The sequence below is a fragment of the Rhea americana genome, unplaced genomic scaffold (genome assembly GCF_003343005.1).
Source record: "Rhea americana isolate MKP2758 unplaced genomic scaffold, rheAme1 scaffold_109, whole genome shotgun sequence".
In the NCBI taxonomy this organism is placed as follows: Eukaryota; Metazoa; Chordata; class Aves; order Rheiformes; family Rheidae; genus Rhea; species Rhea americana.
Genome location: NW_028185139.1, coordinates 1,492,542 through 1,520,440, shown reverse-complemented (window position 1 = coordinate 1,520,440; position 27,899 = coordinate 1,492,542). Strand labels below are relative to the sequence as shown.

At 47.2% G+C, this 27,899-nt stretch overlaps 1 protein-coding gene across 1 annotated transcript in view; it reads right to left on the bottom strand.

The window, feature by feature from the left end:
• Positions 1 to 1,428: 1,428 nt before the first annotated feature.
• LOC146601155 (calpain-8-like) overlaps positions 1,429 to 27,899 on the bottom strand; it is a 46,346-nt gene continuing 19,875 nt past the window's right edge. Inside the window, exons 20-23 of the mRNA XM_085311184.1 lie at positions 15,277 to 15,342; positions 14,180 to 14,281; positions 12,325 to 12,474; positions 1,429 to 1,521 (exon numbers count right to left, since the gene is read on the bottom strand). Of these exons, the coding sequence (XP_085167310.1) occupies positions 1,429 to 1,521; positions 12,325 to 12,474; positions 14,180 to 14,281; positions 15,277 to 15,342 (411 nt within the window). The remainder of the gene's footprint in view (positions 1,522 to 12,324; positions 12,475 to 14,179; positions 14,282 to 15,276; positions 15,343 to 27,899) is intronic.

Below are 27,899 nucleotides of genomic sequence, written 5' to 3'. Positions count from 1 at the left end.
TGGCCAGGGCCAGGACGCCGACGTGGGGCTGCGTGTGACCGCCGTGGCCAGAGCGCTCCTCAAACGCCAACCAGCTGAAGCTTTCCACAAAGCAAACTGGGCAAACTAGGTCAGGCCTCACTCGGAGCAAYGTGGTGCTGCCCCTGTTTGCTGGATGCCGTAACAGACCTCTCATCCGGGGCCTGGGAAACCAAGTTCCTTGGCCTGAAGGACTTCAAACCCCTATCTTCTCCCTTTTTGCAAGTGTAACCTATAGACATTGAAACTACATCTACCTAAAGTACACGAAACAATTCTAGGACACCAGATCTTATTTCTCTGCATTGCTAAATTGTTATTCTTTTTCAATTTATCCCCCCCGATAGATTGATTTTCTGTATTTTTCCTGCTCAGAAGTAGTCAGAAGGAATTGCCGTAGTGATGAGACTTTTGAGTAGATGAGTTTCCTCCTTTAATTGGATTCCACTAAGGCTGCAAAGCATGTAGTGGTGATTGGAGCTAGTGAGAACGAGAGGATTTATTTGTGTCAGCGTGGGATTGTAAAGAAGACATCAGGGCAGGTTACTTTCAGCTGAGTGAGTACAGGGGTGGTTAGTCCGTGGGGAAAAAAAACAGCTTCACTTAGAAGTCTGCAATTAATTATTTTAAAATACAAAATGTCAATGGCTAGCTCTGAGGTTTGGCTGGCAGAGTACCACGCGAGGCTGTAAGTACATATTGTTGCAATACATCCTCCAGACCTTCTGGCCACAAACCAGCTTCTTTTTTCATCAGCCACGAGGAAGAGCTATCACTTCCCAGCCCCCTAGCCCACATATGTCAYGCTGTTAAAGGCAATTCTGACTGTAAAAATAAGAAATATTATTCAAACATCATCCAATTAAACACAGGGGTGCTGTGAAGAGAGTTCTGAATGCTTATAAGGTACAAAACTATTAAGGACAGAGGTTTAATAATGGTCTTGTCATGTCTTTATGGCAGGCAATAGCCTAAGATGCATGGTATTTCTTGTATTCTTAACGGGCTCAAGTTTTCAAACATTTTCATGCAAACATACAATTCATTGCTGATTGCAGCAGTTTAGTTTAACCCCTCTATAAATCAGAAAGCAAGACATTCATAGCAAATCCTTCATGTATGGAGTATGCTATATTTCTGTTTTAATTTAGCAATATTAATGAGCCCAGATTTCACTGATGTAAGGTGTACTGGGTGACCTGGAGGGCATTCCTTATGAAACCATGTAAGAATACACACGTGCTTTTCAAAGAAAAGATTTATTTTCTTAGGTGTTTAAAATGTCTTAATACTGATGAGTGAATGAGCTCCTGAATATATTCCAGCCTATTTCCAGGGCTGCGTTCGTCCCAGGCAGAGCATGCTGGAGCCCCTCCTTTCGTAGCCACATTCCTCTACAAGGAGCAACCCCTATGCCTTCTTTCTGGATATACTTGTATTGGAAGTCTTGATCTCATCCTTGATTTCATCCCTGAAAATGCCTGCTTTCTCGTCATACTCGTCCTGAAAGAGGGGGTTGCTGTCCGTTCAGCAATTGCTGGGATCTCGGGAAAGCAGTTATTCTAAGCAGAATACTTGAGGGTAATTGCTTAGAGGAGAGCCTTGCCTCCTAATTTGCTTTCAAGAACAGGTATGCAGTTAGGAGGATAATTATTCTGATAAAATCTGATAAACYTCTAGCTTCCTATAAAAACAAGTCTTTGGAAGAAGCTTCTCCTTTGCTAAACAGTATAGTTTTACCAGCTACAGTATAGTTTTACCAATTAGYGTGAATTACCATTTATTAGAAAAACTGGCAGTAGCACAGGGAAGGTGGAGATTGAACTACTACTTTTTTGTTTCTGACTGACCTACGTATTGATGAAAGAACCCAGCTTTAAGATCATTTTGATGGAAACAAYGGTTTATTAAGTGTAAAACTATGCTTTGTTTTTATTACCCTCATCAAAGTTTAGAAGAGATTACAGGAAAAATGATGTCTGGGTAACAGGAGAACAAACTGCACCGCATGTACCGGGAAGTCTGTTCTTCATCTAAACCCATGAACATTTTTCTGCTTTTCCACTTGCAGCCAGATTCTCCTTGTCACCACCCCTGTGACTAGATTTGGCCCTTGCTTTCCATTAAACAGTGATTTCTAGCAAAAGAATGGGAGCAGTAGTATATTGCTCAAAAGCAAACCCAGAAACCAAAACAACGTAAAGAGGTTATGCATGCTTCCATCTTCAYCCCACCAGGCAAGAAGAAGCTAGCAAATACAAAATTCAATATGTGGTATTTGRTTGCATGTACAATATCCATCACTCTTAAGTAAAAACTCGTGATTAATTTCTCCAGGCTCACAGCATGCTTGAAAAGGATAATTTTCTTCATAATATGATATCTTAACTTCTACATGAGAGGATCCAGCGTCCTTCACCTCTAGCTCACAGAGTCATTTCTCGTTGAAGGCTGGGCTGTGGAAATATGGGTGCGAGTCCTCATTCGTTTTCCCCTGGAAAATGCTTYTAAATCAGACCCTCCAGCCCTTTTTGCCGGTCGAGCAGAAGCAGCCAAGGGCAGAGCGAGGAGGCAGGCTCTCAGCTTCCCTCCGGGGACCTCGAGAGCGGGCAGCGCGGTCCGTTAAACAGGGACCCACGCAGCGACTGAAAAACACAGGTGGCTTCCTGCTCCTGGGTGAACTTCATAACCACAAAGTAGACCCTCGCACTCAGAGCCCCCAAAGGGCACTTAAATTCAAGGGYGATCTTCAAACCCCCTGCTCAGCTGCTACGTAACAGAGAGGCACTGCACTGTTTCTTTGCGAAAAAGGCCCCAAGGGGCTGGAGCTGYGTGTGGGGATATGCCCTCAGGCTCAGCAGCGCAGATCTGGTGCTCATCCAGGTGTATCTCCCTACGCTTTATGCCAAGGAGCATGTGAGCTAGTCAAGGCTCTGCAAGACGCTTCCAGTTTGAAGGTTCTGGTATTTTACACCAGAAGGAACGTGCTTCCCCATGCCCAGCCCTGAGCTGCTGATCTCCTCRCAAAAGCACAGGAGAAGAAGGTTGCACTGCCTGCCCTTGCAGAAAAATGTAAAATATCACAATTTCATAGCACCGTTTCTCCAAGTTGTTAGATGTCTTGGATTGGTTCCTAACCAAGTGCCTAAGCCATGCAAAACGTAGACTTTGTAGCACATGGTTGAATGCAAATCTGGTAGAAACGGGTATAGTTACATTTTCTATATTCCATATTTATATGTTTCTGTATTTCTTAATAGAGGTACAGCGGTTTGTATTAACTCCATTTCATAGCAAAGCCATGTAAGAGCTACAAAAGGATAGTCCCATCATGTTACATTAGAATTATTGTTACTTTCTTCTGTATCTGTTCTGATGAATATAATAAAACCCACAAATATTAATTGCAAACATTTTAGAAAAATCCCCAATGTCAAATTATGGCCATACAGTGTCAATTAGTGCAGCCAGAAGAGATGGACCAGAAATTAAAACATACTAGGCAGTTCTAAGCAGTAGCAGGCTTTGAAGAAACAGAGATTTGGATCTGAGCTGTGCTCATCTCTAATTTCCATATGTATTTTTTACTTTTTTTTATGTAGCCACAAAAATAGCTTAATTCAGCTATAGCCACATTACCACTGAGTTGTGCCAATTTTATCAGCTGTGCATTTGGCTCTCAGCATAGGCAACTGTTCGGGCTCATTCAGGCTTTTCCCTCCGTTTGATCCTTTTTCTTGTCAGTGCTACGTTTTTGGAGGTGCGTATTTGTCAGTGGGAATGGGAGCAGGTCCCAGGTCTGCAGAAAACCCCCACGCGGCCGTCTCCGTGGGAGCGGGGGGCGTCAGCAGGGAAAGCGCAGAGCCTGCCCCAGGGAGCCTGCGGTCCCCTCTGGGCACCAGAGATGCTGAGCGGCGGAAAGCGAAATTAGGTAACTGGCTTTGAAACGAGCAGGCAGCCGTTCGGATCAGGGAAGACGCGCTCCGACGAAGGCGTCATCCAGAAACCTGCGTCTACGGGGAACGGATTCTGCGTTACGGACCGCAGAAGGTCTCCTCCGAAGGACTCCACGGGAAGCGGAGGCGGGTCCTCTTCCTGGCCGTGAAATAATTTTGTCTGTGCCTAGGTCATCGGTCCATCAGCAGAAGGCAGAGGATAGTGACTTCTGAAGTCACCCATCGCGTTTCGTCCCTGCGGTTTGGTTTCCCTCGGATCTGAAGCCACGCGAGCGCCCAGTCCTCAGGCGGTTACAACGCCGAGAATTGTTCTGCCACGGCGCAGGGTAATTTGCCATGTCTCATGGTGCCTGAATAGAGGAAGCCCATGAACGCAAATGGAAAGAATAATTTAATTAAATTATTTTTATAACTGCATAATTTTGCTAATTAAAACCTTTACTTATACCAATTCAGCAGTGGGCAGAATATTATACTAATGCACTGTGCTTATTAAAWTTTTAAAGTTGACTAGCAAATTTGTGGGTGGTGAAGCCATAGTTAAAAAGCTTTGAAGAGAAAAATAGGGAAACAACGTTTTGATTAATGCACATATATTTATGTGACCGGTCCCGCCCCACGTTCAGTTTGGTGGGGACAAGTGGTCCTTGTCGCGTGTCTGAGTCCGTGGCTGTTTCTCTGTGCGTCAAATGTTTCTGAGAYCCGGGTGTTTCTAGGCAACATTTACTGTGCTCCCCGAGGAGAAATCTCAGCGTAGGAAAAGCATAGCYGAAAGCCGCCCGAGCCTGGAGGAGCAGAGCTGTGCTGAATTAGCCGGTCGTCTYGTCCTTCAGTTACTCGGTGCCTAGGAAATGTCCTCATTGATTTCTCCGGGCTTTGGGTCAGGCTTTTAGGATGTGATCTGCAAAAAGGGCGAGAAACCTAAACCGAGCAAAGCCCAAGGGACCCGCGAGGTCCCTCCCCGCGGACGCCTCCCGGAGCGGCTGCTCTGAACGTCCAGCCGCTGGGCACAAACGAAGCAGCAGCTYGTTGACTGTCCTGGTGGGCAGAGGCTTTGCTCTCCAGGTGCCTCCAGAAGTCTGTTGTTCCCACCGCTGTCCATCCACACAGCCCAGGTTGGCCGTAACAACTGTCTTCACCTGCTAGAGACCGCTGAAGCTCATGGGGCTTTGCCTTCGACCTCGGCAGCGACCGGGCTGGTCTTGAAATCTTCAGGCTCTCCGGTTGCTCCTGCTCGCGCAGGTCGCGTTGCTGGTTATGCCTCCTACGCCTGATCCCAGATGGGCACGTATGCCAGCGTTACCAGCAGAAAGGTCCTGGCTGAGGACATACAATTTACACTTTTTCACCTCATCCGTGCTCTGCTGTGACTGCCAGCTAACAAACTGTAAAGAAAAAAGGRGAAGACAAAAAAAAGAGAGCGAGAGAGAGAGAGTACGGTGGGGCTAGATTCTGTTTTCTCACGCTGCAGTCTCCCTCCAGAGTTACRCAGCCAAAGCGAGTGGATTTACAGTCAAGCAGATTAGAGCAGATTTAGTTCCTAGGCTCTCGCCCACATCCGTCTCCTGTCTCGTCACTGTCACGGTTGTGCTACAGTGTTCAAAACCGCTGAGGAATGCAGTATCTCCGCGCAACTCCGCGAGATCTGGGCCAATGGAAGTCAGTTCTGCAGAGCGGGATCCTAATTTTATTTTCACTTATGTTTGAATATTTAATTTGACGATCCCCAAAATTAAGCTTTCTGAGTGTTAGAGGAAAATCTTGCCATGAAGAAATTATAAAGAATAGATATGATTTAATGCTGGTTTTGCAGCAAAGTAAATCTAATGACTTACAGAGAGGCTCCCGATTTGCTTTGGTATTAGGAAGATCAGAAACAAGCCACTTTGCTTGTCTCCAATTTTAAAACCACTCAAGCCATTGCTTGACCAGAGTTGAAGTGAAATTTGTGCTAAGATTGTGGCACAATGAGTGCTGCTCAGAAAAACGCTACGAGGGCTTTGAACTTTTTTCGTCACACACCAAAATAGAGGTCAAATGCGGCAAAAGCGAAAAAACTCACTGTTGTGCAGTTGAAATTACAGATCTGTGGGCAGTGTTAAATTAGCTCAAAAGCAAGCTTTCATGCCTTTAAGTGTATCATCACTACAAGAACAGCTCCCCAGAGCCATGAAGGTGTAATAACCTAGCATCTTCCTCTTTGCATACTTGATTTATGTTTTCTGAGTTCTCCTTTTTTGTGCATCGTTCCATTACTCCGTTAGTATTTCCATGGTAAACGTTGGTGAAAGGAGTGAGAGCAGGTCTATTCATACAGATCTTTCACACAAATGTCCATGCTGTCACACACTGGCTGGTACCAGGTGGAATTTGTTTCAGTACCAATTGCTAAGATGGGAAATAGTAGCTAATTACACACTACTGATGGGAAGAGAGTGGGAAGCAGATGATCTCATGCACATGCATACTGCTGCTAGCAGTCACAGAAACCAGTGCTGGAAAGAAGCCCGAGAGATCTTCTATGCAGTTTTGCTACCTAAAGATTGGGTCATCGATACGTACGTGATTTCTGACAGAGACTTGCACCATTCACGGTGAATGCAGAAAACAGATTATTCCCGTCGTCTTTGCAAGTGCTCGCTACATAACTGAGGGCAGTCTTCAATCTTCTCTAGACCAGCATCCTCCCTTCCTTCAGCATTTTCTTATACGCCAGCTTTTCCAGATGTTTGATCATTGTGGTTGCTTTCTTCTAAACTCCCACCCTGCTAGGTGTGCATGCCCGGGGAGGAAGTGCTGCCCGAGGCAYGTGCCTGGAAGGCAGTACGGCGGGTCTTCTGGTCTCGGTGGCTTTCTTCTCAGCCTGTGCGACACCTCTGTGGTATCTGTTACCTTACGTTTACACCTGTGATAATCATTCTGGAGTCATAATCAGTTCTAATTTCTTGATTTTCTGGTGCAATTTGGATGGATAATTCCAAAAGAAAAGTGTTGCTGCACTAGAAGAYAAGCGGGTTGATGCCCTGAAAGTGTCACTCTCCTCCTGGCTGAATTCTGTTGTTGTCTAGYCTAGCCTAGCCCTGGTCTCCACTGGGAAGCTTGCTGTCAGTTTTGTGTATTAGGGAGGAACAGTTATGTGCTGATTTTCATAGAAAGGATCTACCAGTTTCCGAAGAAAACACAGAAAAACACTTGAAAGATGCCAGCTCTGACATCACTTGCTCTACTCCTCACTTTCAAGCCTTTCCACTAACACGTGAAGCTTGAGGTAAATCTGAAAGTGCTTTAATCTCCCAGGCAAATGAACATGCTCAGGTGTGGAGCGATGTGTATGATACTGAAAACTCAGCAAACTCCRGAGCTTCATCCTTACGCAGCCGTACTCGGATTTATGTCTGGTTTGGGGTGCAGTCRCTGGAGAATCAGATCCATCTCAGCACATCGGGTGTGTTATCCCCTAGCAAGTAGTCTGACACACATCCGTTGTGCGTTGTGAGAGGTTAGTCAGCAAGCTGCTGATTTTCGCTCTTCACTCTTTTCTCACCACTGAAAACACGTAACACACACAAAAAATAATTCAAACCATAAACAGAACAAAACACAGAGGTAGTTGTATGTTGAACTTAAGTATTTGTTTAAAATGTTACAAGCTGTCGTATCCAGCAGCAATACAATGCCTGTACCAAAAAACCTGTAAAAAAGGAACCGTAACTCACATCTAAGTGTAAAAATAAGCCATTGTGCATGTGCAATTCATTAACACTTACTTATTCATATGATTTCTTTGGTTGCTGGTAGGAGGGCACTCACTGTGTACGTGAAGATGTTTCGCTGTGTTGTAGCAGGGAGTCTAAGTAGCTCACTACTCAGACTATTTTTTTCCTTTCAAAATATGCATGACCGAATTTTGCGCGTGTGTGTTAGAGCAAACAGGCAATGCCACGGTGGTACAGCTAAGTGAGTTTGCTTTTACAACAAGGAGGTTGGTTGTTACAAGCATCTAAACGCAGAGGTAACTGGATGAGGTAGCATGTTATTAATTCCTTTTCCTTGTGAAAAAAAAAAAATTCCCAGTGCATCAACTGATGATGTGTTTTACCTTCGTGATGAGCTCGAGTTTTCCTCAGCTGAAGCCCTGCGCAGCGGGGGCACCACGCTCGGCTGGGCCGGCCACGCTCGCTCACCGCCATCCGAAAGCTGAGCAGGCAGAAACCTAATTATTGCCGGCCCTCACCGCAGATCAGGTCTCTCTGAGCAAAGGTTGACGAGCGTGACGAAGTGAGCGTGGAAATCTTCTCCGTTCGGATCCCTCCCGCKGGCTCCCGCTCGGGGGAGCAAGTAAGGATCTTGAGCTCCACAGCTCACTGCGCCTCCAGCAATTTCGAAGTAACTAGATGTAACATGAACAGGTATCCATTTTATACCATGGCGTTGTGGAACTTGTGTCTGCTTAATCCAAAAATTGGAGCCAACGGGAAGGATGTACTTCAAAATATCAAATTAGTTTAGCTGCATCTTCAAGAATCATCTAGGTAACATGCAAGGAAAACTACATTAGTGGAGCAGTTCGTCATAAACCAGGTGCCTTGAAGTGCCCACTGCTTTCTTGAGCGTTCAGCAGGTGGGATCAGGGTTGCTTGCAGAAATCCTCTCTTCTCACTTTGGCATTGATCACCAGATCTGACACGCAACCCTGTACTTACAGGTAGGCTGATGTGCTCCCGGGTGTCTCCATGTGGTCTGGACACCTCTCTAACTTATCTCTTTTTGACTTTGGATAACATCAGATCCTGTGGTTCTTGGGTCTGGAAGATTTGGAGTAAGGGACAGCTTTGGGTCAGGTCTGGGAACAGAGTCAAGGAGGAGTAGCATATTGGCATTATCATTTAAACTTAAGGCTTCATGAAGCTCAGCGCAGAAGAATAATTTTAAATTTAGATGACACAAAAATGGTAGGGTGTGAGCAAGAAAAGAATAACAAAATTAAAACCTTCCTTCCACTTCTACCACCTCAGATTCCTCTCTGGTTATCCTTAGTTAGTTGGTTAACTTCTTGTGAATGTTCTGGGACAAGCAAGTCCAGAGGAGAGATTTAGAGACTCTAATCAATCTACGCTGAGAGACCATCCAAGCATCTTGAAGTGGCCTGCAAGAAAGTGCTAAGATATTTGAGAGGAAAGCAGATAAACAACTTTTCAAGTCAAAAGTATTTAACTAAAATCTAGTTATAAAAAAATCCAGCTTCAGAAACAGGAAGAAACTTCAGCCACTGCCTGCAGTTTCCTAACATATCTGTGATGTCTGGCATTGCACATAGATTGCTAAGCCTAGTTCCTAAAGGTCACTGACCATTAATTAAAATTTCACTGTGCATGCATCTTTTGAAGCACGTCTCCTCAGCTTGCCATCTGCAAGGTTAATAAGGGACGGATTTGAAGCCTGTGCTGCGAYGTTCCCATCCAAAGATGAATTTCAAACACTTCTGATTAGTGCAGCTGTTCAGGTCTGACTTTGGGGCTGTCTGAAGAGAAAAGGCCTCTTGCAAAAGTTCAAGTTCGGTGTCAGAGATTTAATAGGAATCGACTCTAAAGCTGAAGACTCCCATGTTGAAGACTGCATCGCTGGGCGCCAAGGGAACGTGGAAAGACAACAAAAGGCGTCTCTGTGGCCAAGTGAGTAGAGTAAGAAACGAAGTCTCCTGGATGGACACCATCTGAGGCCCCCTTGACAGGCAGACAACTTCAGTATTTCCTACAGTCTTCTCTTACGTGATGTTGAGCTTCAGGCTTAAAAATTCAGATACAAGCAATAACACGAGCAAGTTAGAGCTTCTCTTTCAGTACCAGAGAGAGCGAGATTAGCGAAGGCTTCCTCGAGCCATGAACTGCGTTAACTTCTCTGTGGCTCTCGGAGTGTTTTGGGAATTGCTGGTGACCTGTTCACAACAGTGACACCAGAAACACGTAACCTCTGGGTGGTGTGCATAAGTATGCTTAATCCAAACACATTCGCTGGCCTTAGCTATCTCTTTTCCAAAGAATTGCCAGCTTCACTCTATCTCTCAGCATTAAATAACTGCTGTTTACTTGTTCTTGGTGTTTATAAAGGTCTCAGAGCCAGCAATTCCTTGCTTTAGTGTTGGCCTCTGATGCTGACCTCAAGTAATTTAACCACTTCTTACATGAGAGCCRTTACCTGAGAGGTGCAGGGAAGCACAATAACGTATTTCCCAGGGACACTGTTCAGGCTCAGAAAATGAAGTTGCACTGTGCACCTACAACCTGTGCAGGCCTTTAGCACACGTGCAGCGGCAGCCCCACCAGCAAAGGGCAAGGGCGCTCGATCAAACCAAGCTGTCCCGTGTGCACAGTCTTTTTTTCCTAGTAACTTGTTGCAGCCCATRTAATGCAATAACCACATCCAGAACAGTAAGCAGCATCCACTAGAGAGGAAAAATCTGCAGCTTAAAAAAAAAAATGCTGTTATTGGTACAATATCCTGGCAATGGTCAGCACTTCGATCTCGTTTTGCTGGGGAAGGTGTCTCATGATGGAGAATGTCTCACCTTATCAGTAAAGGACAGCAGCCCCCGCACGGGGACTGGGGGTCTTTCSATGACCAGCTGGGAATAATCTGTAGAGATGAGAGTTAATTAGTTTAGGGTGAACCAAGAAGGGATCTGATCGGCCAGCGTACTAAAAGCCAATTACTTCGAGAGCACCACTAAATGGCTTTACAAAGCTCGGAAAGGACAGCGCCTGACAGCGTTTCCAACGCGGGAGCCCTGATCGCTGCACCAACGCCCTCGTCCTGCCCTCCGGCAGAAAACGTCGTTCCGGGTGGGGGCAGCTTTGGGAGGGCTTTGGGGGGTTGTTGTTTTAAGAAATAATTTCTGCAAAGACTTGTGAGGTACGCAGGCCCAAACAAGCAGGCTTTACTGTGAGTAAAATGCATCACCAGGAAGCAAGATTTTTGGAGAACTGTTGTTAGCAGCAGCCTGATTTTCTCCGGAGAATCAAGTTGTCCTTCCTGCAAACGGGGTTMGCTCTCAGCCCTCCGACCCGCTGCCACCCTCTTCTCTGACAACATGAACCTGTTGCATGTAAAACCAAGAAACTGGTGTTTTTTCTTCCCATGGGTTGCGCACTAAAAACGTCCAAGAACTCTGCTTGTGGCCTTAGCCCGTACCTGAAACATTAAGAAAAGTGTTTCTGGACATTCAGACTAATTACAGAACACATTCAGCAGTTTATGTAACGTTTATACGAAAATAAAGGGACAGCGAAGGCAGGCAAAGCCAAGAATGTGAGCTAGAAACGGCCCATCTGCGGGCGGCTGCAGGGCTGTCTCCGTGGCTGCTAGCGCTTGCTGCCAGCGGGACCTCTCCGTGCCTTGCTCGTGCGGAGGCCGTCAACGAGAAGCAACAGCGACGCTCCGGATTCGAGCGCGCGAACGCATCCCCTCGCGCGACGCAAGCTGTTCRGAACAGGAGGGAGAGAGCGGGAGAGGATGTGCTGCACCCCGAGCTGCGTCCAGGCCGAGAAGCAGCCGCAGAAGAGGCGGGACGTGGTTTCGGATGGGGCGAAAGGGGATCGTGTGAACACACCAGCTCAGCCGCTTCGTGAACTCTGCGCAAATTCTTGCCGTAAATCAATATTCGGCAGAACTCGCCAGGCCGTAAGCTGGCGCTCTGCGTGCCGCGCRGGGTCGTTTGGCTCAGCACCCTCCCTCCGAGTGCAAACGGCGAGCGATGTGCAGGGAAAGCGAGCAAGGAGCAGGGCAAGCGCAGCGTGCTYCTGCTCCTGCTGCACCCTCTGCCTGCCGGCAGCCACCAGCTTAGGGACCGCTGGAGGTGCTTCATGGCCCACGAGAGACCTTTCTTCCACSATTCGGTCTAATTGCTTCTTCAACCCGTTTATATTTGTGATATCCAAAACATGCTGTGGCACGGAGTTGCCCAATTTAATTATGTGTGTGTGCAGATGTTCCTCCTTTCATTTGTTTTGATTAATAATTTCCTGTGATGTCCGGTAATCCTTGTGTTATAAGAAAGAGTAGATAATCCTTCCTTGCTCACCTTTGCAATTTTCACTTGCTCTTGGATACGGCTTTGTATTATTTTGAGAAAATTAAATCTTGAATTGACTCGTCTCGGATATTAAGGTGAAAAGAGATCGCACGCGTTTGTTAACTCCCAGCYGTATCTCTATAGCAAGCTTGTTCCGAATTCCAGGTGCAAGCGATGATCTCTGCGTAGTGTTCAGACTTTGAACACAAATTACAGCGTGAACCCACCTCCACCATTATTATCCGTTGTGCTAGTGGGATTTAGAAACTCTTTGTATCTTACCTGGTTACTATGGCCATTCTCGGAGTCTGTTATTTCTACACTTTGTACCAGATCTGAAAATATAAGGCTGTTCTTCGGATTCGCTTCAAAGCTATATGGCATTTCAATGAAAATCTCTCGATGTTCAGGCAYGGGGGGTTTAGCAGGCCCCTGATGTGAACACAACAGCAATAAAAAAGGAAAAAATGAATCTAACGGAAAGAAAAAAATAACTTTGTTCCTGCTTTCTCCTTGTTTCCACAAGTAACTTCTCGGAAAATGTTGCTGCAAAGGTCCTCTCCCTCTGCAACTGCTCCAGCCTTCCACTGTTTTCTCCATTTCTCGTTTGACCAATGTTTCTCATGTATTTCTCGTCTCATTTTATCCCATGTACCCATCTTCTAATAGCGTCCCAGATGCATCCTCCTGACTGCTTGCTCTTGGCAACAGTCRTTTTCCTTTCTTGAGGGAAAGCCTTATTTCTACATCGGTCCTCCACCTTCGTGCCGGAGACAGGCCCTTGTCTGTTGTTCTCCAAGTTCCCCTCTGCACCAGGAGCCTCCATCAGGGCCCGGTCACCCGCTGCTGCGGCACGACTGGCGTCAGGCAYCCGACGCGCAGCGGCTGTGAAATGACGGTGCATCGGGGCGCTGCCGTTTGGTTCTCACCCMGCACCCGCGGGGTGCTGCAGCAAGCGCGGCCCCGCAGGGCTAGGACCCCGGCTCTCGGCACCCTCCCAGCTGCGGTCCCGTCGCGTGCTTTTTCTCCCCTGCCGTGTCTAGGTTTGGCTGCAGGTTCCCAGAGGCAGGACTGGGGTGTCTTCTACAACGCTTGGTTCCTTACTGCCGGCGTCTGAGGCTGCGAACGCTTCAGCGTGCCCCGGCAGCGCTTCGCCGAGAGTCTAGGGCATTACCGTGCCCGGCAGGGGGAAAAACCTGCTGCTCTTCCCCGGGGCTCAGGATTTTTAAGCTCTCTTTTTAAATGACATTTCTACAAACAGCACATTGCAAACAGAGCGTTTAGTTGAGTCATTCTGTGCAAAGCGAAAGCTGTTAATGAAAGGCTTCTGTGCRTGGCTCCAGGCTGGGGGGCTTTTTTTTTAAGCCTCTCCAAGCATGCGACTGCCAACATTGCAGCAAGCGTTTAACAAGATGTGCAGGCTCTGCCCTCATTAGTCCAAACCGGAGCGGGGAGGCAGCAGGTGCACGCAGAGCGGGCCTTGCTGAACGACACCAACTCGATCCGCGCATTTTTTTCCTTGCCGGCTTGCTGTGCTCTTGGCCACCTTTTACAGACAGGGAGCAGAGCTGCAAGGGGACTCTCGGTGGCTTGGTCAGGGTTAGAGCAGGCAGAAACAGCGTGGGAAAGGCAGGTCKGAGCTAAGCAAGAGGGACTCAAATGACAGTGGAATTGCAACGACTCATCCCAAGTCTAAAATGATTCATAATGTCAAGATTATTTGCATTATCTCTCATTTTTATTTTAATACTGGCAACGATGTGGGTTAAAAACAGAATTACTCTGACCTTAAGCATTGTGCTGTGCTTTCGGATACACTACAGCTGTGATTTTCCTTAGGGATTTTCAGCTTCCGATTGTTATTCTTTACACTTTCTTCTCTCCTCTTTTGCCTTCTCATTTTAACTGCCGCTTTTGTATCCYGCTACCCACCTCTCAGCAGCCAGCATGTCTCCCTTGAATCACGCCCCCAAAGTAAATTCCACCGAGGTTTAGGAGCACRCTTCTGCCTTAATCCAGCCACATCTGCCTCTCCTTATTACAAGAAAATCCAAATACAGTCACTGTTTTCAGGCAGGCTCACGAGCCCTCAGAGGTTGCACGCGACCTTCTGCGCAAAACCATTAAAATAGCCAACCTCTTCCTCCTCGTGCTCTTTGCTTGCAGGCAGGTTGCTACCGTCAGTCCAACGCACGAGGCGCCGTGGCATCCCACGGATCTCCCCCGCGTAGCGGTACTCCTTAAGGAGTAACCAGGGCCAGCTACAGCTGTTGCGCTCGATAGTCTGCTATATAGTGGTGAAAGAAATCCCGTTTTGCTGAAAAAAAAACAAAGATACAGGCTTCGGATCGAGTCTCTCTGCACAGCMCTGCACCAGCACACGAGCACCCGGCCGCGGCCGGCGGTGATGCAGGTCTCACCTCCGGACCCTTCGTAAGACCGCTGAGATGTCAGTCCGATGCCAGATGCCCTGATACAAGCCACCAGACAGAAACTGTCTCTGCTTTGTTTGCAAGTAGCCAAGGATGTTACGGCAAAAATTCCACCTGCAAAAAGAAAAAAAGGACCTGAAAATGAAGCGGCCTAGAGAGGAGAGTGAGAAAGGACCTCAGTAATGCTGCAGGGAGGGTTACTGTCCCGCTGTAAAATGGCTGAGTAAAACTATGCGTTTTAAATTAGTCCCTTGGCAAATGTATAGTTTTTGTTCAGTCCTGCACAGGACACACAGCATCAGTCTGGACCTTGTAGTTCCTTGATGCTCCCTGTAAAAGAGCCATTTGGCAAATGTGTAGCAAGCAGAGAGGGAGACGTCAGAGTTGAGGGCTGCAGTATCTCTGTATTTGTCTCTAGTGAGCTGCAGCACAGGTTAGAGCAGCTCCTAGCACTGTTTCAGTTTCAGTTTTGGACTGTCCTGGCCTCCAGAGAATGTAAATCAGGTTGATGCATATGCAGAGAAGTCACTGATTTACTAGGAGAACTGCATGATTTCAGAGGCTTGGATAAAAGCATGTTGTCTTGAAAATCCTTCCTCAACCTCACACCGTGACAATAAAAGTAGTTTTTGTTACAGTCCATGGGCTTAGTCAACCACACAACAACTCCGAGTCCTTTAACTAGGATAATACACRGAGGTGAAATGAGTAAAGTGTGAAGTAACCTCACCTGGAGAAAGCCAGTCTTCCTAAAAAAAAGGAAAAAAAGCCAAAAAGAAATGCTTCCTTTAGCCAATATTACCTTGTCAGTGGACATCATGTCTCTCTCTGTTATGGCTGTGTAAGACATAGAGTTTTCATACTTGCTCTAGGCAATAAAGATAGCAATTTAATACTGATGGTAAATGGCCATTTTCCTTCCTGTAAGACGTCTTTGCTCTCYTCAGCTCTTATACTGCCATATTCACATCAGTCGTGACCGACTTCCTCTTCTGGGGAGTCGCTGAAACTTATTTCCTTTGGCTAGAGACCCGAGTCTATAACTCACCCCTGCTACTGTCAGCCTTGAATTCAGATCATACTTTTACACAACATCTAATGTCAGTTGCCAGTTAAATTATTGGTCTCACTTATCTTAAATAAATGTAAATTTTACTGGAGGGGAAAAAAAAAAGTAAATAGCCTTTGAGAGGCCTTAGGGATCTCTACACTGTAAATGGTAAAATATTGCTAATCAGGCAATAAGTTTCATTTTTATAGGGTGAAAATACCACTGCWGAGAGGACACAAATCCTTGGGGATCTGAGGGTGACGCCGCATCTCCTTCATAACCAGCGTGTGCCTGAAGAAAAACATCTGCAAGAGTGGACGAGACCTTGGCACCACCGCCGGGGTGCCGGACGGCGGGGCTGCTTCGTCGGCCGGCGGACCCTGGGCCGACCGAAGTGGTTGAGGACGCGGCTTTGGGGCGTACCTCCGTAGGGGAGAGCTGACGCCCAAGCCCGGGACCACGCGGTCCTTCCTGCCTGCCAATGCATGAAGCCACGAGGCGCACGCGGATGCCAGGGGGGGGACGTCACGCACAAAAACCGCCTGCGCTGCCCTTCCYGGGAAGCCTTGCTCGCTGGGCTTTYGAGGCGCGAGAGGTTCGCCTAGCAGGTCACCCCGGCTGCGTCACCCCGCAGTGCCCCTTCTTTTCCCGCGCGAGAGGGACCCTCAGCGTCAGCTGGCGGGCAAGCACACGCAGCCTTCGCTGTGAAGATGATCCAGGAGAAAAGAGAGGAGYCAACCAGAGCCAGTCTCGTTAGGGTGCGATATAATTAATTCAGCATCCCTTATTTAGCGAAACTGTGGTGATCAGCGTTTCGCTCCCTCTCCGGGTGGCCGGGCTGCTCGCTCCAGGCTGCCCGAGGGCCAGAAGCAGCAAAGAGGAGCAGCTGAAGAGCAGGCATGCAGGTGCCACGCGTAAGGTGCCGACAGCCTCTCCCCTGCCCCTGGCCATCCCTCCTTGGCCTTTTGCTTCTTTGACCTCCGGCGTGTATTAAAACACTGCTGGCGATCAAGGGTCRGTGCAGGCGCTTACTGCTGGCTGTGAACAGTATTAATCTGAATTTAACTTCAGCTGCTGCAACACGGTGTGAAATACAAGCACTTTCTTCAAACACCTCCCGCTTTTCTCTCCCAGCCTCCCAGGTTTCATGAACATTACCAAGCTGAGCTTTATCTTGTGCTGTTCAGSTCAGATACATTCAGTGCTTATCAACTAAGCAAAAAAATCTCAAAATAAAAGTGGACGAAGAAATGAATGTTATAAGGATGTGAAAAGCTGGCCCTGGGGCACTGWGATGCCGTAGGGAGGGAGTCAAACCAGCGGTAAGAAAGACTCTGCTTGTTCTTCAACATGTAAACGCTTTTCGCTGTGACGATCAGCTGCTGCTGAAAAATATCGCCATCCTCCCCAGGCTTAGTCTAATAACTCCCCTCGATGCTCCCTGGCCCGGGCACCTGAATTTCTGGTGGCCTCCGTGCCCCATGCCACCTCGCTGCAGGTGGCCCCGCTGGCAGGGGCTGGGCTCACCCGGCACCGCGGGGCGCATGGCTATGCTTTGTTTTAAGCAATATTTTAGGAAGCATCAATTCCTCTATCAGTTTATATTTTTTTTCCCAAGACAAGTGCACATACGTCTCCACTATGTTCAAATTCAGTTATCACAAGCTTTACGCTATTACTAGAAATGGTGCCTACCAATTTTAGTATGTTTCAATTTTTTTTTTAGTAATTTCATGACATGCTTAAAAAGCTCAGAAATGAGCTCAGATTTGAAGYTCAGTGTCGACAGAATCCTAGTAGCTTTTGCAATCTGTCCACGGCTGTTTAGAAACAGAAAATATTGGAAATGGACATAATAAATTCCACATGCAAGAAATAAATAGAGATAATTAGAACTTACACAGCCAAAACTAGAACATTTCAGCAAGGATAGCTTGGACTGAGTCTCCGGGAGGCTGCACATCTCCCAGTCATTCATGGCTCTTTGGCTCACCCTGGCCACATCTGTCAGACAGGTATCTCAGCACAGGACCTCTAAAAAACAGGATGGACGTTCTCGTGGAGGTCTTGCACCTCTGTGCTCCTCTGGCACTTTCAGCTTGGTCCAAACTCCAGGGCAGCCCATGTTTCCCGTTCCTCCATGCAGCGCTGGCTCCCTGCAGGCTCCCCACCRGCTAGGAGCACCGTCTAGGAGCACCCATGAGCCCATCGGAGCCAGACCCCAGGGGAGCAGAGGTTCTCCACTCGGGAGCGGCTCAGCTCGAACGAAAACCTCCAGGAGACCTCAGCTGAGGTGTGTCGAAAGAGCTGGTGCRTCACCACATTCAGTCATCATGCTTTGCAAAAATACTTGGTCTCTGCAATTAAACAGTTGCAGTCTTAACCCCAAATTCCTTTTGAAACCAAGAGATATTTATTCCTTCATCTGAGTATGAACTGGTGCTCTCTGAATTATATATAAATTATATATAAATATATATATAAATTATATATAAAAAAAGAATTCTTTTATTAGCTGATCTGACCATTGCGTGTATTGCAGTCAGACTTGTAACTTTGGTGTTAATTTATATTTTACTGCCTTTAATTCTTATTACTCCTATAAACTCTGAAAAGAGTGGCTCAGATTTTTTTCCCCTCTGCATTGCCAGGGAAATAATTTGCTGAGTTCCCAAACGTCTATAACTGTGTAAGTGCCCTTAGGGCGAAGATGCCATGCAGGGTCCAAGCTGAAAAAATACCAGCACCTGTTTTTTCCAGTGGAATATGCATTCRTGATGATGGTCTTGGACATGTGCSCAGTTTGAGAAGTGTCACTGAGAAAGGCAGCACCTCTTTTGCTTGGAAACGGAGCATATCATTTCGTATGGTTATGGTGGGTGACAGAAGACACGGGGCTCTGCCGCCTGCACGCTGGGGAACTCCCCACTCTTCGAAGAGGACCTGCGGCGGTGGCACGGCAGCGCGTTTCCAGTAGAGCAGCTCTGACACATCGACGGGTGGAGGCATCCCAACACGATGGGATCTACGAAGGAGAGTGGAGAGCCAAGCTGTTAAGAAGAGAAAGGCATATGTGGGGAACGGGGACTCAACGAGAGATAAAGCGACTTTCTCAAAGTCATACGAGTCATTCACGACGTAACGGAGAGCTGAGTCCAGATCTGCCAAGCCCCGGTCTAAGAGCACCCTCACGGCCGTCCCTTTGCTTTAGTAGCCTTCCTCTGCTAACACCGTGGGAAAGTACCACGGCAGCAAGGCCTCCAGCAGTGCGGGCTGGAAAGCACCGCAGAGAGCAGACGTCAAGGCGGATTCTGAGGCTCAGGCAGCCCCCGCTGCTGTTCTGTGTTAGCTCTAATCAGGCTGCGCTGAAAGGCGATTTTTGGATTTCGCTGTTTGTGCAGGACTCATGGATGCGGCGCCTGGTACGTGTCATATCCGATTTGAAAGCAGCTCTGTCTCACAGATCTTGGTCGCTGTAGCAGGTGACTTTGAGGAAAACCGAGGCTGAAGCCACGTGTCGCTGTGGTTGCGTTAAAAGGGCACGATGAAAAGGAAGCTTCCAGGAGCCTGGAGAAGACAGCGGTGGGTCTGCCCACGCTGCGCTCTCTGAGGGAGCTCCAGGGACAGAGCCTGAGCCCCACAGAGGCTTTTCACAGCTGGCGTGGACTGGGGTGGCATACAGCATTTTTAATACATACCTTAGTGTCCTCAATCCCACAGTTACCCCTCTGTGTGTTCTCCTTGCTTTACAGTAGTTGTTACTTACTGGTCAGGCACATTTCAATCAATTCAGTAATTCCTAAACTGACCAGAACTGTGTTTGGAGAGTACCCTTCACAGTCTCCATTGCTTTATATGTCTATAAATAAAGAATAAATATATAATCAGCACTCAAACACTTTTACTTAATGGCAAGAAGAGGAGAAGTGAAACCTCCTCTGTGCCGCAGGGCACAGTTCATCCTGTCCTGCGGCAAGTCAGCGCCTCCCTGCTCGGCCAGACAGCAGCTCCCCGACGCAGACGACGGGCTCCCAGCCATGTAGCAGGGTCATCTGCAAACCGCCAATGGTAACTGCACAACAGATGGGTAAAGTCCACTGGAGAGAAAGTGAAGCAAACGCTGGCGTCCTGGAAGCGCCCTGTGGCCCAGCCGGGAGACTATCCTGTCTCAGATTGTCCAAGCCCAAGTGTTTCAGGGGAACTGCACGGTCGTAGGGGTATTGCAAACCTCGCAGCGGGTCTCCTCTCAATCCCTAGTATTAGGGGTCAGCTCAGAGCCTCAAATTATGAGATTTCATAATTTCCTAGAAGATATATTAGCAATAACTATTAAAACACTGGATATCCTTTATAACCACGCAGACATCCAATTGCTTTTCTCATCTTGCCAAATAYTGAAGACCAACAATGTCCAGCAACGATAAGCTCTGCAGTTAAGTTACACATTCTGCAAAATACATTTCCTTTGACCACATTTAAATTTATTACTTTGATATTATATTGAATGTCCCCTTCCCCTGGAGTAAAGCAGATGTGCTTAAGAGAGCTCCTGGTAAACCCGCTGGCTAAGAAGTCAGATTTTACAAAACTTGAAAATAAAGGAGGAGAAGACTTACAAAATCTACTATTAGGAGATTTTGTTTTGTTTTCAGTAAAATACAAGGGGAGGGCAAGAAGGATCCAGATTTTTATCCACTTTCCAGCAGTAGTGGAAACCCAGAAGCATCAACGCTCTATGGAAGCTGCTTGACTGTAATTAATCTTGTATTCTTCTATTATTTACCAATCTGTACTGCTCTACACACYAACTGCAGTGGCTGCATAGCTCTTGGGGATACAGGGTGCCTCATTTCTGTTAATATCATGTGGAAATGATTAGTCAGGGGGCAGATTGTGCTCCCTGCATGCCATCTGTTTGTAAGGACCTAGTTACTTCCTAGATTAGATGGCTCTCAAGATCACATAGTCTAGCTCCTGGGTATTGTAGGACCAATAAAACTGTGGATGTGCTCTGCAAATGGCTTCCTCTGGCTGTTCCTTACAGGAGCTCTTAACGAAGCCCTTATATCAAGCAGTGTCTCCACAGTAGTCCCATTGATCTCAATGATGCTACTCAAGTAGTAACTCTCAAGTAGTAACTCAGTGTGAACAAGAGTATCCATCTGGTCCTTGGAGATGTAGCTGCATCAGCTGGAGGATCTGTCAAGCATTCCCCAAGCAGTCTGTGCTCGTATACATGAAGGCTATCACAAAATTAGGCCAGGGGAGTCTGCTGATAGAGTGACAACCAGAATAATCTGAGTGATAGATAAAGACCCTGTTACAATTCGGGAGTGGTTCCCCAGTGTAATTAGGAAATGCACTGTTATGCAATTAAGAAAATTAATTAGAAGTAAATGTTTAGGGAATGTGGGTTGAAGACATGTTACAGCACAGTCTTGTCTAACTCTGTGGTGCTTTTAAGATCTGCTGGTGGTTTAATTGGCTTTATATCTCTGAATGAGCTATATTCCCAGACTTCCCTACTGGCCACTCCAGTAGCACGTAACATAATTTACTACATCTGTCAGAATACTCTGGCCTACCAAAATGATCATCAGCCAGACATGCTGTTCAGTCTTTGCTCAATGCAGTGAACCCCTGTGGCCTGGTCAGGTTCATTCCCTTTCCAGGTAAACACATCATCCTCAGAAAGGCTCCTGTTCTGGTTTAGTCATCTCCATCCATCCATGCAATGATCATGAGTTCAGGGATGGAAACGTTTCCACACCAAGTATCCTCAAGCTAATTATCACTATGCTGCCAACTACTTGGAGACTTGGCCAACATATTTTACRTACCTTTGTTTTCAAGGAACCCTGAAACAGAAGTGTTAATTCAGAGTAAAAYAAAAATTAAATAAAAATAAAATCACCTACTTCATATCTGTGAAAACTTCTTCTATTCTACACATAGGAATTCAGAGAAGTGATATCCTGGTTAGAAAAATACCATGTTTTTTCAAGATATGCTGTTGCGTATGCTGTTCACACAATGTACTTTGTCTTTGAAAACTGTACCTCCCCACTGACAATAAGACATCCCCATTACATATCACCACCTCATCCAAGAAAGATGATAGGACACCAGGTAGAGAAGAAAGAGGTACCCTTAAAACTAGAGCAATGCTGGCAGTTTGATGGATAGAGCTTCAGGGCTGCTTACGAGGAAAAGTAAAATCGAGTCTCCCAGTGGCAATGGCCCTGGCCCCTTCTGTCCCAAGGTGCAGGAGTCACAGACCTTTGGTGATCAGTCACCTATGCTGACTGACCGACTGCTCATGGGCAGCCCTCCATTTGGGGATGAGACCTCAGGCTACATKGCGCCACGAAGGGGCCCTACACCCCACGGCGCTCCCTCTCACACAGGCTTACCGCTTCCCTGGAACACTAGTGTTTGGATTTGGTTTTGTGTGGTGGCACAGCTCCCAGAGAAAGGCTGGCAGGTGCCTCACCACCTCTCCCGCCACCGGGATGGGGATGGAGGAGGCTCACCTGTATCATCTGCAGAGATGGGGGGCTTGAAGCAGAGCTTCTCATGCCCTAGTGAAATGCTTGGTCTGCTCCTCCACCACGTGTGGGAGGCAGGTGGAAGTGGCAACAGGCACAAACTGAAACAGGAAGTTCCACCTGAATATGAGGAAAAACTTCTTTACTTCACTGTGAGGGTGGCAGAGCACTGGGACAGGTTGCCCAGAGAGGTTGTGGAGTCTCCTTCTCTGGAGATACTCAAAACCTGCCTGGATGCAACCCTGTCTAACATGCCCTAGGTGACTCTGGTTGAGCAGGAAGACTCAGATGATCTCCAGAGGTCCCTTCCAACCTCAACCATTCTGTGATTCTGGCAGGGAAACAACTCCCGCTTAAATGTGCTTCGAACGAAAGCAGAGCCACCACCGTGCTTCAAAACGAGCCGGACCCGCCTGGTGAGCTTTAGGCATTAYTCTAAGGTGCCTCTTGGACTGAGTCTCTCAGAGGACTTTTGTCTGGAGAAACATCTAGTACCTGAAGTCTGGGTGGGCTTGAGTCTGAGCGAGATGCCAAAAACTGAAAACTGTCAAAAGCTCAGAAGCTGCAGTGTCCCCAGAGCTGAGGCATCTCACAGGCAAGCGGCAGCCGACCACAGGCAACACCAAGGACTGTAGCTTGGGGTCAGGGCCTAAACTACAGGGATAAACAGCTTAAGTGACTTCCCCAATGATGCCCAGGAAGTCRTTGGCCAAGGGGAGAACTGAACTCAATTTCCTAGCTAGGAAGGTTATGCTTAATCTGGCTACTGCTTTGACAGGACACATTGGGAGCCCCCCGCGAGGCCCACCTCATTTTTAAAATAGTGGGGTTTTTCTTGTTACTTGTGTTACTAGCACTACTATACAACACAAGCCRTGACCTGCATTTTTTATTATTATTATTTTCTGCCTCCGTAAAGCTTGTTTGTTCTTTGTGCTTTTGTCAGCTTGGTCACTAAAAYGTGGTTAGATGATTTCTCTTCCAAGCTTTCATGTACCAGACCAGCATGTCTGAAATGCAAACATTATCAGTCTACATAAAAACATGCAACAYGAAAATCTTACTCCAGAACAAGGATGTGTTCAAATTGAATTATCCTGAAGAAGGTGGGCRCTCTACTGGAAGTAACATCATCTTTCTTGTTATTGAGTTGACACCTGCTGCTTCAGATAGCCCCTTCCCACGGGATTTGGACTAAGGCGTTTTACAAATTAGAGGTCAGGCTGGTACTTTTTCATTTCCTCATTTTCTTTTAATCTCCGTTCTTCCATTTAACTAATTCCAGGCTGACTCTTTCTGAAAGCAAACGTCTTTTCCAGGCCTCCTGCTACAGCTACCGCTCCCTCAGCAAGGTTTTCCCAGCAGAAAGAGGCCGTGTAACGCACGGCGTGCAAGGAGCCTTCGCGCGCGAGGCGAACACCAACCTAACACCCGGCAGATACACCCCGACGCGGCAGGGGTTACCGCTGCCCTCCCGTGAGAGGGACCCTGGAGGCGCTGCCGGCTTGCGGCGCGAGCGGTCCTGCGCCCAGCGAACACCGCACCTCGCGATCTCGAGCGAACTCCGCGGGAAATCAGCGGACAGATGTTACGAGCTTTTAAAACACACGGCGGAACACAACGCCCCACGRGCTGTGTGGGTCACAGAGCCTCCCAAAATCCCGAGAGAGCTTACCGGCCTCGGGGGGTAAGCTCGCGCACGCGTCCGAGGGGCGATTACAGCTGGTGAGGAGGATGGAAACTCCCTTTCAAAAAAGCCTTCGGTGCCGTATCTGCTAAGGACGGCACGGTACGTTTGGTCAGCCTGGTGCCACGAGCGCGTTGGAGCCCGTGGGGTCCTGGTGCAGCAGGTTTTTCTCTCTCTCGGTGTGAGCTACGTTTGCTGGCACCAGAGGTGAATTTAGGCGAAGCTCCAGAGAGCGTTGMAGTCTCTGTGCCTCAGCCCGCGGCACCGCTGATAACTTGGGTTGTCTGGATCTGCTTCCCATAGTAGAGAGGAACGCTGAAAATGTTTTACCACAGCAGCAGAGGAGAAACATAGAGTGGAGACAGAAGTGTGACCCTGTGTGCAGTCAGGAGAATAAGAAAGAGAATATCAAAAAGGATGTAGGAATATAGGAACAGCTGAAATGCTGTAAGACACCGGAAGACCCTTACTGTTGTCTTCTCTGTAAGAGCTAGACCAAGCTAGTCCGTTTAAACCARCCTACGGAACCTCAACTTGCTTGAAGGACCATATTGAGATGCAGACCGACTAGCTTGAACTTAAAACATCACTGAGCTGTTGACTTTTTTTAAAGGTGCAAATAGGAACTGAGTTAGAAAAAMATACCTGAATCACCCCTTGAACTAATAATGTAGTTTTTATACCTTTAGAAGTGAGTGGATAGACAAGAAAAAGCAATGTTTCAGGGTTTCCCACATAAGAAGACAGCAGTGGAAAGCCATTCGGTTTCTTGCGTCAGCGCCGTGCATTACCAGGGAAGTGCATGTACCTTCTTCCCAKAAAGCAGCAGGAGTCAAGGAAGAAACCGTTTGCTCCCGTTCCTGACATCGTTCAGCTCCCACACTGCAGAAAAGCGGATTCACTCACCTCCTCCTGGCTGTTATCCCAGCGTTTGATCAGCTGTTTCTTTAGTCCATCACCCAGAGCCACCCCTACAGATTATTTTCAGCTCCACAACCTGCCTTTTGCATATACGCCCTTCCCAAGCACCATAACCAAAGCCCTTCCACCTGCTCAGCCAGATGATTTGGCAGTGATGGAGACCGACATTTCAGGTGAGAGCTGCGCCGAAGAAATTCAAAGACTGAGGACAGAGTTAATGAGWGGCAATAGTAACAACTGAAGTCATTTGCTGTATTAAAGAAAGGATTTTATGCTGTACGTGCCAGTTATGCAGAGAGACAGACACCATGGCAACAAGCTTGTCAGGCAGCAGCAGAGCACTACTTTAAGATTAACTATCACTAGGGACATCATTAGTGGTGGAGAAACTTCAAAACCTTCRGAATTTGGGGTTGTTTTGAGCCCAGAATCTCACTGGCTTTTCTGAGCTTTATCTGAATCTCCAGTCAGTAAGTTTATACTGGGATAACAACAGCAGCAGACTGGGATTCTGGATGCATCCTGAATAGGGCAGGAAGGAAAAACATACTCACAAAACTCCGTGAAACATACTCACACCCAGAACACACAGCTGAGTTCGGTTCAGCAGAACTGAATTGAAAGGGTGAAATGAAGTTTGAGAAGGACTGTTCCTTCTGTCCTGACTCATAATCCATGAACGTGCTCATTCGCCTGCAGTGATGAGAAAGGCGAGATCCCCATGTAAGTCTCCTATTCTGAGAGGATGAACAGGCGACAGATAACTGCACGTACTAGGTTTGACTCTTTCTATGCTTCGAGCTCTTAGGCAGAATCCTAAATCACAGTGTTTGTCTTGTGCCTCGTGCAGACGTTTCCTCTGGTGCAAAGCTGGTGGCAGATGCTGATGTGGTAGGATTTATACCCACAGGAAGTTCCTGTATAAGCAACTGCAAGACAATTAGACCACAAGGAGGTTGAAAGTCTGAATCTGGACTAATATGAACCACATTTTACAGGAGCAATATGCAGAGTTCAGGTTTCCATGCACCAGGCTGCAGTGCAAACAAAACCATTTCCACAGGGAGAAGGAGGAAAGAAGGGGAAGGTTTGAAGAGCCACCGCAGAGCTTCCAAGGAGGCCTCTTTGGCCCCATCTTACTTACCAAGTCCTGAAAGTGCCATGTAGCAAGGTTTTTGCAGTAATGATGAACATATCACAAATTCATGAACCCTTGTGCCTTGCCTGCATTACAATTCCCCATGACTGAGCTACTTCAATCTAAGGGGATCAAGCAGTGTTTGGCAGCTCTGAAAATGGAGCATGGTGAAGCAGTAGTAGAGCTCAAGGAGCCCAGATGCCCAAGCGCTTGCTCAGGCCACCGTGCCTTGCTGCTGCCGTTGGAGCTGCTGCAAGCATCTTAGTCAACAGCCCACCAGAGCTAACTGGGAAACTGATGAGAACAGACATTTGTTCAGCTTGTAGCACAAGGAAGGCTAATAAGGGGATCTTAATCATCTTTTTGCAGGTGCATCAAGTAAAAAGAAGTGCATTCAATCCCATGAAAAGGCTTATTTTTCAGCAGTCGTCARAGCCCTGATAGCCAAGTGCTGTGCTCAAAGAACAAGTGAGAGAGGAAGTGGCTCTTCGGGAGCTGCCTGCTTCCCAAAGATAAAGCAAGATGAAGTGCAGCTCTCTGCCCAGCCTGTGCAGGAAGGTGAGAGTCATGGAGATAACCATGAAACGCATTGTAATGGGGGTATCTCACTTAATGTGAGGGGAGAAGGACTGGGAGCATGCAATGGATTTCTGTGTATATTTGTTTCTTCCCAATCCTGTTCAGAGAGGCCTCTCTGTGACCATAATTGGAATAAACTGATAAATAGCTGCATGTGAGCAGAAAGCTAATCCAAAGCTGTAAGCAGTTAGCTCACCCTGCTGCACGGTTAGAAAGGAGATGTGGTGCATACTCAASACACCGGGCAGAGAAGGACATGTTCTTGCTGAACAGGCAGAGTATTTGCTAGAAAAGGGCAATAGTTCTTGAGACCTAAAYTTGTCCCAGGTAGCTCTCCCTTCCAGGAAAGTGGAGGTGTGAAGATATCCTTTGCTGGTTAACAGGCAAATATCCACCATGAGAAGCTGGTAGCAACATAAGACGGCTGTGTGCACGTCATGACTGATGATAGGGTCATGGCCATGACATTCAAGTGCAAGCAGGGGRAAGCTTGCAGTTCCCCTCACCAGCTGTTTTTACCCTGCAACCTGAACTAAAAGATGTTTATTTCTCTTCTACTAGCAGAGGATTTCTAAATGAGTGTAGCAAATACCATCTATTAGAGAGGTAGAGTAATGCACTGAAACAGGATATAGTTCCCTTTTAGTCATACAACTATATCCAGCACCAAGGAGAAATGCTAGGAGTTGTCAAACTGAAACTCGGAGGCTGTCATGAGGTATTTKTTGTTCGGAGATGAGGAGCAACCACCAGTTTCCTTCCTGCTTAAGAAAATTGCTTAGGAGAAAGTCAGCATGGAAGGAAAGCTTCTCTTAAAGATAGCTCTGACGAGACAGGGGGGTAGATCTGTGGTCCCACTGCCCATTTTGAGGGTACAGCTCTTTGTCTGCACTTCTTTGGCTCCCAGATAAAGTGTCATAGATATCGTCTTGCCAATCCATAACAATATTGTGAGGTACAGAAAGGTTTTCTAATTACTACAGAGGCTGCTAGACTACCTAGCCTGCCACAAATACAGTTATTATGATACCATGAAATTAAAGGCAGAGATCTTTGAAAGGACAAAAGTTTTAGAAGATACTAGGGAAGAACAGCACTGTTGGCCAATGACTATTAGCTTCAGTTTTTTCTTTAAATCACGACTCACCTTAGCACGTCCGTCACACACAAGTTCCAAGACCCCTGCAAGTGCATTTTACATTCCTCCTCTCATACTTGCCTTTCTGATCTTCTGGACTTTAATCCCTTAGCTCCTAAAGCTCCAAACCCCATCCTTGGGCACTGAAATATGCAAATGGACAAGTATTCAAAGGAGAAAATCTCAGCTGAAGGAAAAGCAGTAACATGCCTACAGCCTCCCATCCTCACTCCTCTGCCTGGAAGAGCAAGGCAGGCCTAACAGACAGCTGCCGTCATGTTTGCCTGCTTCCCCCATTCGGACTTGGTGCCATGTCCGTGCCTGATCCCTGCATCCTTTCAGCAGCTTGCCTTGTCCCTCAGA